Below are 9,272 nucleotides of genomic sequence, written 5' to 3'. Positions count from 1 at the left end.
TCACACTATTTTTGATACAAGCCAGGATGCCATTGGCTTTCTTGCCCCCCTGGGCACACGCCGGCTCATATTCAGCCGTTTGGCAACTCGAACCCCCAGGTCTCTTCCCTCCAGGCAGCTCCAGCCACACTTCCCCCAGCCTGTAGCGCTGCAGGGGGTTATTGTGGCCCAAGTGCAGGACCTGGCACTTGCCCTTGTTGAAACTCATTCCATTGGCATTGGCCCAGTGATCCAATCTCTCTAGATCCTCTTGCAAAGCTTCCCTATCCTCCTGGGAGTCAACACTCCTGCTTAACTTGGTGTCATCTGCAAACTTGCTGATGTTACACCTTATGTCCTTAGCGAGATCATCAATAAAGACCATCAATAAAGATGGGTCAGGGCTGGGGTCCTCACCTCCCCACTCTCCAGGATTGCGGAGCTGGGGGAGAACACCCAGGTGGCCTCACCTCTCCTCGTCACTGCTGGTGTCATCATCACTGCTCTCCTCATCCTGTGCTTTTCCTGCGTCAGGTCCTGTGTCTGCAGCAGGAGGGGGCTCAGCTGGAGCTGCCTCCTGAGGTACCTCCTTCTTCTGCCCTTTCTTTGTTGCTTTGTCTGGGGAACAAGAACCACCGGGTGAGAAAGGGTTGAGGCAGATCCCACTGTGGATCATTCGTCTGGAGATTCAGCTCATTAATGCTACGTTAATACCAGCTCATTCCTGCGTCAGGTCCTGTGTCTGCAGCAGGAGGGGGCTCAGCTGGAGCTGCCTCCTGGGGTACCTCCTTCTTCTGCCCTTTCTTTGTTGCTTTGTCTGGGGAACAAGAACCACCAGGTGAGAAAGGGTTGAGGCAGATCCCACTGTGGATCATTCGTCTGGAGATTCAGCTCATTAATGCTACGTTAATACCAGCTCATTAAATGATACAGGCTGGAAGTAAGCCCTGGAGATCTCCGGTCTTGCTCAGAGCAGCATCCCCACCATGGTTTGATCCAGTACCCCCGAGGGCTGTGGGGCTGCCCCTCTGTGTCCCCCCACAGTGACGCAGCCCCCCACTAACCTCTCTGAGACCCGCGCTGTCTCTCAGCCAACATCTGTGACTGCCTCAGCTCCAGATCCTCATCTGCATCGTCCTCGATGCCGGCAAAAGCATCCTGGGGACAGGGAGCAGCAGGTCAGGGGACACAGGGCAGACCCAGGCAGCTGTTGGGGACAAGGCCATCCTGTCATTTCTGGCCCAGTAGGACTCACCTTCTCAAACCACAGGCTGGTCTGCCGTTCCTCCAGCACCGACTTCTCCTCCAGGGGTACCAGCAGGGGATTCTCCTGTTCCTCCCCTTCCTCCTCCTCCTGCTCCTTCTGCTTAAACTTTGCCCTGTGACAAACACCAGCAGGATCAGTGTCCCCAGAGGGGGGGAGGTTAGAATCATAGAATCACAGAATTGCCCAGGCCGGAAGGGACCTCCAAAGGCCATCTAGTCCGACCCCCCCGCAGTCAGCAGGGACACCCCCAACTAGACCAGGTTGCCCAGGGCCTCGTCGAGCCTCTCCTTGAATATCTCCAGGGAAGGGGCCTCAACCACCTCCCTGGGCAACCTGTTCCAGTGCTCCACCACCTGTCCCTCCTCTGGACCCTCTCCATCAGGTCCATGCCCTTCTTATATTGAGGGCTCCAGACCTGCACACAATACTCCAGGTGAGGTCTCACCAGAGCAGAGTCAAGTGGCAGAATCCCCTCTCTGGACCTGCTGGCAACGCTTCTTTTGATGCAGCCCAGGATGGGATTGGCCTTCTGGGCTGCAGCTGCCCACTGCCTGCTCATGTCCAGCTTCTCATCCACCAGCACCCCCAAGTCCCTTTCCTCAGGGCTGCTTTCCAACACCTCACCCCCTAGTTTGTATTGGTGGCAATACAAAGGGAGTCCTCCCCTGGCTCTTACCTCTTCGCACCCTGCTCTCGCCTCTCCCGCTCCAGCCGGCGCTGACGGGCTTCTATCTCAAGCAGTTCCTCCGGGTCCAGATCGCTGGCCAGGGACACATCATCATCTTCCTCATTATCCGAGATATAAATGTCATCGTCTCCAGGTCCTATCTCCAGGAGGGCATCTGCTGATGCCATGTCTCCTCGGGTCAACTCGTTCAGCAGCTGCAACGCAAGTGAGACATGTCACAAGCTCCAGCCCCACCACTGTCCCTGTCCCCAGGCTCTGGGAGCCCAGCCTCCCCCTGCCCCACACACCGGGGTCCTGTGGATGGTCCGGAGGGAGAACATGCTGGTGTCACCATCATCAGCGATGGAGACACCAGGGAGGTCCATCTTCAGCTCCACACGCTCACGCTGCTTCCGCTGTTCCTTCAGGATCTTCTTCTTCTTCCTGGAGAAGTACACAAAGGGATGAGGCCACACTGTGTCCCTCCCCCCACACATCCCAGTGACTCATTCCCTGCCATACTGGTGCCCAATCTCCCACAGCAACACTGTCATCCCTCTCTGAGGGATCACCAACCTGGGGACAAAGGGGGCCCACACCAGCCTGGAACAGAGGCTTCACCCACTTGGAGAAGCAAACAACCCCAAAGATCCCAGATCCACAACCCCCCCCAGATGTCAACAGAGGGACAGGCTCTGACACAGCCACCCTCTGTCCCCTTGGCTGGAGCCCCCCCTCGCTCTCCCATCTCTCCTCACGTGAGATAGAATTATAGAATGGTTTGGGTGGGAAGGGACCTTAAAGCCCCCCCAGTGCCACCCCCTGCCCTGGGCAGGGACACCTCCCACCAGCCCAGGTTGCTCCAAGCCCCCTCCAACCTGCCCTTGAACCCCTCCAGGGATGGGGAGATCTTTTTACCTCTTTAACTCTGCCAGCTCCTTGACTTTCATCTCTGCCAACGCCAGCTCTACCTCCTCCTCTTCTTCTTTCGCCTCCTCATCAGGTGCAGTGCTTGGCGACGCCTTCTTCTCCTTCTTCTCCTCCTTCTCCTCCTCTTTGCCTTCCTCCTCTTCACCAGAGCTCAGGCTGCCAAAAGGAAGGAGCTCAGACCATCTCTCCCAGTGGAGGCCCATCCCACCACGTTGGCGCTCTGGGGCAGCCCTGTTTTCTTACTTGATATCCAGCTCCTTTGCCTGCTCTTTCAGCTTTTTGGCCAAGAAACGCCTCAACTTTGTCCTCCAGTTGAGCAGGGCTCTGCGTGGGACAGCAGACTGTTAGAGACACCCACTGGGCCCTGCATTATAACCTGTCCCAGTCCCAACCAGTACCTGAGCTCTTTGCGTCCCAGCACACGGATGTCCTTGCAGCACTGGCGCAGCTCTTCTGTGGTGGAGCTGTGGTTTTCCAGCTCACCATCCCCCAGCGTGATCTGGGCAGAGGAGAGGTTCATTAATTAAGCAGGTGTGTCGAATCCCTTTCTTTGGTTGGAATAATCAAATTACAAAGTACAAGAAAAATGACCAGCTAAACTCCAGGCAGGCTCCTGCCCTACCTCCCCCTTTGGAAGAACAGGAATGGGGCCATTGCTGGAGCATCCGGTCCCTCTTTTCACCACTCTGTGCCCCTGGGGACATCTCAGGGGTCACCAAGGTCCCCTCGACTTCAGGCACTCACCTCGTTAGCCTTGGAGAGGAAGTCCACAGGGTTGGGAGCCTTAAGGAAGTCCATGAGGGTGAAGCGGTGGTAGAGGGTGGTGTCACCATCTGCGTAGCCTTCGGCCTAGAGGAGGAAGGAGCTGCATGAGCTGTAGCTGGGCACAAAAGCAGCTTCAACCATCCCTAAGGGATGGATGATGTCACCTAACTCGTGTCCTGCTGCAGCGTCCACCTAAATGTGTCCACATGACCTCGAGACAAGTTACCAGCCCCAACCCACCAGCTCCACCACATTTTTTCACTGAAAGGGTTCTCAGCCATTGAATGGGCTGCCCAGGGAGGTGGTTGAGGCCCCATCCCTGGAGGTGTTCAAAAGATGGGTTGATGTAGTGCTGGGAGGTCTGGTTTAGTGATGATGCTCCTTGTTTGTTGTGCGGGTGTCTATTTTTGTCAGTCAGGTTGACGGTTGGACAAGATGATCTTTAAGGTCCCTTCCAACCTAGAAGATTCTGTGATTCTGTGATCTCCCAGCCCCACCTCAGACTCAAAGAGATGACAGTGATAGAGGTTTGTGTCACCTCCATGCCCAGCTGAAGCCACTTGACACAGTGTTTAATCCTGTGTCCTAAAGACACCTCACAGAGACACAAATCCAGTGGCCAGCTGTGGCAGGGAGGGTTTTACTGATCCATCCCCAGCTTCACAACTTGTTTTCCTGCAGCTGCACGGCGTTCTAAGGCTGTGAACCTCCCCAAAACCGCCTCTTCCACCACTTTGCATCCCCACACCTTCAGTTTTCTGAGCAACTTTGCTTATTATCTCGTTAGCCCCAATTCCCAGCCCCTTTAGTGTGTGTTTGGCCTTGCTGCCCCCCGAAACAAGCTCATACCTTCGGTTTCTTTTTGCTGACCAGCTCAGTAACAGACTTAGTCTGAACCTCCACCTCCTTGAAGGCATATTTTGGGTCAAAAAACTTGCTGTCGATCTTGTCTGGAGCCTGATAACCTGGGATGAAGGAATCACAGCTATAAGCAGGTTTTTTCCAGCCCCATCCCAGTGGCTGCACATCACCCCAGCTGCTCACCTTGACACACCACAAAGATCTCAGCGGACTCGTTGCGGGAGGCTTGGGGTTTGGTGGCCTGGACCTTGCTGAAGAACTGCTGGAAGATCCAGAGAAGTGGCTGGTAATCCCGGGAACGGAAAACCTTGGTGATGAACTCAGGTTGCTCCAAGCCCCCTCCAACCTGCCCTTGAACCCCTCCAGGGATGGGGAGATCTTTTTACCTCTTTAACTCTGCCAGCTCCTTGACTTTCATCTCTGCCAACGCCAGCTCTACCTCCTCCTCTTCTTCTTTCGCCTCCTCATCAGGTGCAGCGCTTGGCGACGCCTTCTTCTCCTTCTTCTCCTCCTTCTCCTCCTCTTTGCCTTCCTCCTCTTCACCAGAGCTCAGGCTGCCAAAAGGAAGGAGCTCAGACCATCTCTCCCAGTGGAGGCCCATCCCACCACGTTGGCGCTCTGGGGCAGCCCTGTTTTCTTACTTGATATCCAGCTCCTTTGCCTGCTCTTTCAGCTTTTTGGCCAAGAAACGCCTCAACTTTGTCCTCCAGTTGAGCAGGGCTCTGCGTGGGACAGCAGACTGTTAGAGACACCCACTGGGCCCTGCATTATAACCTGTCCCAGTCCCAACCAGTACCTGAGCTCTTTGCGTCCCAGCACACGGATGTCCTTGCAGCACTGGCGCAGCTCTTCTGTGGTGGAGCTGTGGTTTTCCAGCTCGCCATCCCCCAGCGTGATCTGGGCAGAGGAGAGGTTAATTAATTAAGCAGGTGTGTCGAATCCCTTTCTTTGGTTGGAATAATCAAATTACAAAGTACAAGAAAAATGACCAGCTAAACTCCAGGCAGGCTCCTGCCCTACCTCCCCCTTTGGAAGAACAGGAATGGGGCCATTGCTGGAGCATCCGGTCCCTCTTTTCACCACTCTGTGCCCCTGGGGACATCTCAGGGGTCACCAAGGTCCCCTTCACTTCAGGCACTCACCTCGTTAGCCTTGGAGAGGAAGTCCACAGGGTTGGGAGCCTTAAGGAAGTCCATGAGGGTGAAGCGGTGGTAGAGGGTGGTGTCACCATCTGCGTAGCCTTCGGCCTAGAGGAGGAAGGAGCTGCATGAGCTGTAGCTGGGCACAAAAGCAGCTTCAACCATCCCTAAGGGATGGATGATGTCACCTAACTCGTGTCCTGCTGCAGCGTCCACCTAAATGTGTCCACATGACCTCGAGACAAGTTACCAGCCCCAACCCACCAGCTCCACCACATTTTTTCACTGAAAGGGTTCTCAGCCATTGAATGGGCTGCCCAGGGAGGTGGTTGAGGCCCCATCCCTGGAGGTGTTCAAAAGATGGGTTGATGTAGTGCTGGGAGGTCTGGTTTAGTGATGATGCTCCTTGTTTGTTGTGCGGGTGTCTATTTTTGTCAGTCAGGTTGACGGTTGGACAAGATGATCTTTAAGGTCCCTTCCAACCTAGAAGATTCTGTGACTCTGTGATCTCCCAGCCCCACCTCAGACTCAAAGAGATGACAGTGATAGAGGTTTGTGTCACCTCCATGCCCAGCTGAAGCCACTTGACACAGTGTTTAATCCTGTGTCCTAAAGACACCTCACAGAGACACAAATCCAGTGGCCAGCTGTTGCAGGGAGGGTTTTACTGATCCATCCCCAGCTTCACAACTTGTTTTCCTGCAGCTGCACGGCCTTCTGAGGCTGTGAACCTCCCCAAAACCGCCTCTTCCACCACTTTGCATCCCCACACCTTCAGTTTTCTGAGCAACTTTGCTTATTATCTCGTTAGCCCCAATTCCCAGCCCCTTTAGTGTGTGTTTGGCCTTGCTGCCCCCCGAAACAAGCTCATACCTTCGGTTTCTTTTTGCTGACCAGCTCAGTAACAGACTTAGTCTGAACCTCCACCTCCTTGAAGGCATATTTTGGGTCAAAAAACTTGCTGTCGATCTTGTCTGGAGCCTGATAACCTGGGATGAAGGAATCACAGCTATAAGCAGGTTTTTTCTAGCCCCATCCCAGTGGCTGCACGTCGCCCCAGCTGCTCACCCTGGCACACCACAAAGATCTCAGCGGACTCGTTGCGGGAGGCTTGGGGTTTGGTGGCCTGGACCTTGCTGAAGAACTGCTGGAAGATCCAGAGAAGTGGCTGGTAATCCCGGGAACGGAAAACCTTGGTGATGAACCAGCCACCTTTGCAGAGGAATTCGCAGGCCAGCTTCAGGGCCATGAGGGTCAGGTTGGCTGGAGAGGGGGGAAGAAGAGCAGTCAGCAGTCGTCACCATCCAGCTCCTTGACCCACAGCACACACCACTGCCACCCTGCCCTGCTGGGGTGTGAGATGTGGAAGGATTGGGGAAGCATGGCTGAAGAGCTGCCTGGAGGAAAAGGACTTGGGGGTTCTAGTTGACAAGCAGCTGAATAAGAGCCAGCCATGTGCCCAGGTGGCCAAGAAAGCCAATGGCATCCTGGCTTGTATCAAAAATAGTGTGACCAGCAGGAGTAGGGAGGTGATTGTGCCCCTGTACTCAGCACTGGGGAGGCCACACCTCGAGTGTTGTGTCCAGTTTTGGGCACCTCAATCCAAGAGAGATCTGGAGGTGCTGGAGCGGGTGCAGAGGAGGGCAACGAAGCTGGGGAAGGGCCTGGAGAATAAGTCCTACGAAGAGCAATTGAGGGAGCTGGGACTGTTTAGTGTGAGGAAGAAGAGGCTGAGGGGAGACCTCATCACTCTCTACAACTACTTGAAAGGACATTGTAGAGAGGTTGGGGCTGGTCTGTTCTTCAAAATAATTAGTGATAGAACAAGAGGGAATGGCTTCAAGCTCCAACAGGGGAGGTTTAAACTGAACATTAGGAAGGAATTTTTCACAGAAAGAGTGGTCGGGCATTGGAACAGGCTGCCCAGGGAGGGGGTTGAGTCACCATCCCTGAATGTGTTTAAGAGTCGTTTAGATGTGGTGTTGGGGGATATGGTGTAGGGGAGAACTTTGTAGTGTAGGGTTGATGGTTGGACTCGATGATCCTGAGGGTCTTTTCCAACCTAAATGATTCCATGATTCTCTGTGCCTGCCCTCGTACCCCCCCAGACCGTGCCAGGCCACGTGCCAGCCCCACCTTGGGAATAGGCATCATGCACCCAGTTGGCTCCCACGTTGGGTGCTCCATCGTTCAGCACAACGTCCACCTTCCACGTCTGCAGCTCCTTGCGCAGGGCCTGAGGGACGGAGGAAGATGTAACTCCTACTAACCCAGCTGCAAAACCCAACAGGAGCAACCCCCATCCACAACAGCTTGGCTCAGCCCCCTGCCATGGTCCTACCAGGCAGCTGCGCGGTGCTCGGAGCAGGGGAGACAGCTCGTACCTGGCGGCACTTCTCAGTGGTGATGTCCTCCTGCAGCGTCACCACGTTGGGAATGGGCTTGATGGGGACCAAATCCACTCCTGGCATAAGAAGAAGAAGATATAAACACTGCAACCCCTCAAAACCAGGCACCAGCCCATCCCATGTGGTTTCCCACCCACCACGTCTCCCCCACCAGGATCCCCAGTCCAGGACCCTCATTCTTTGGCCATATCCAGGGATTCTGGTGGAGATCCCTACCCCCAGTCTGTTCCTGCCACGTCCCATCACTCACCAATAATCAAGCTGGAAACCGGCATGAATTTGGAAGCCACCTGCAGCCTGGAAAGAAGAGAGAGAAACGAAGCTACGGCAGGATCCCAGCAGAGCCCCCAGCCTTCAACCGGGCTGCCGGGGGTTTGGGATCAGCTTTGGCACCAAGGACAGAGACTGAGATTTCACTGAATTTCACTGAATTTTAGAGTTGGAAGGGACCATAGAGATCATCTAGTCCAACTCCCCTGCTGAAGCAGGATTGCCCAGAGCTTGTCAGAGCATGTTACTCAGGAGCATCCAGGCGGGTCTTGAAAATCTCCAAGGAAGGGGACTCCACACCCTCCCTGGGCAGCCTGTTCCAGGGCTCTGCCACCCTCACCGTGAAGAAGTTTCTCCTCATATTTGAGTGGAACCTCTTCTGTTCCAACTTGTGCCCTTTGGTGGAGATGAGCCACCAAAACAGGAAACACAAAAGCCACTTCACACTGAAGCCCCAGAGCAGCTGGTGGCACTGGGTGGTGACTTGGGTCCCTGCCTGCAGCCACTCACCACCCGCCGGGAGCCGCACACAGGTCCAGCAGTGCCCGGGCCTTCTGCAGGAACTGGAACTTCCTATTGAGCTGGAGAAGCTTGAAGGAGGAACGGGAGCGAAAGCCTGTGGAGGGAGAGCTGTGGGTTACGGATCACTGGGGTTAGGGGTTCCCAGGGCCACAGCCCCCCCTCCTGCCCCACAGCGAGCGGGCAGCCCCTCACCCGTCTCCTTGGCCAGGTGGTAGAACTTGTCCCTCCGGCTCTTGCCCAATTTGCTTTTCTTGCCCATGGTGGCGGTGGGTGGGCACCTCCGCGGGGTCGGGTGCTCCTGTCAGCCACCAGCACGGCCCTGAGGGGGGAAAAACAGTCAGTGTGAGCTGGGGACGGAGAGAGGGAACAGGGAGAGAAGGTGGGGGGGTGGAGGAGGGGGAACTGGGACAAAGGAGAGGCAACAGGGATGGGGAACAGGGACAGAACCGGGGGGGAACGGAGAA

At 55.3% G+C, this 9,272-nt stretch overlaps 1 protein-coding gene across 1 annotated transcript in view; it reads right to left on the bottom strand.

Annotated features, from left to right (window-relative positions):
- Positions 1 to 9,272, bottom strand: part of FTSJ3 (FtsJ homolog 3 (E. coli)) — a 13,008-nt gene that overhangs the window by 3,150 nt on the left and 586 nt on the right. The window contains 16 exon segments of the mRNA XM_014956477.1: positions 448 to 597; positions 1,044 to 1,137; positions 1,235 to 1,358; positions 1,923 to 2,128; positions 2,222 to 2,357; positions 4,856 to 5,023; positions 5,111 to 5,191; positions 5,266 to 5,366; positions 5,612 to 5,716; positions 6,482 to 6,597; positions 6,677 to 6,871; positions 7,745 to 7,844; positions 7,993 to 8,072; positions 8,267 to 8,313; positions 8,797 to 8,902; positions 9,001 to 9,127. Coding sequence (XP_014811963.1) covers positions 448 to 597; positions 1,044 to 1,137; positions 1,235 to 1,358; positions 1,923 to 2,128; positions 2,222 to 2,357; positions 4,856 to 5,023; positions 5,111 to 5,191; positions 5,266 to 5,366; positions 5,612 to 5,716; positions 6,482 to 6,597; positions 6,677 to 6,871; positions 7,745 to 7,844; positions 7,993 to 8,072; positions 8,267 to 8,313; positions 8,797 to 8,902; positions 9,001 to 9,067 — 1,876 coding nt within the window. The 5' untranslated portion in view covers positions 9,068 to 9,127.

This window comes from Calidris pugnax, unplaced genomic scaffold, assembly GCF_001431845.1.
Source record: "Calidris pugnax isolate Ruff unplaced genomic scaffold, ASM143184v1 scaffold167, whole genome shotgun sequence".
In the NCBI taxonomy this organism is placed as follows: domain Eukaryota; kingdom Metazoa; phylum Chordata; class Aves; order Charadriiformes; family Scolopacidae; genus Calidris; species Calidris pugnax.
The sequence above is the reverse complement of the archived record's forward strand: the minus strand, read 5'-3'. Positions and strand labels throughout refer to the sequence as shown.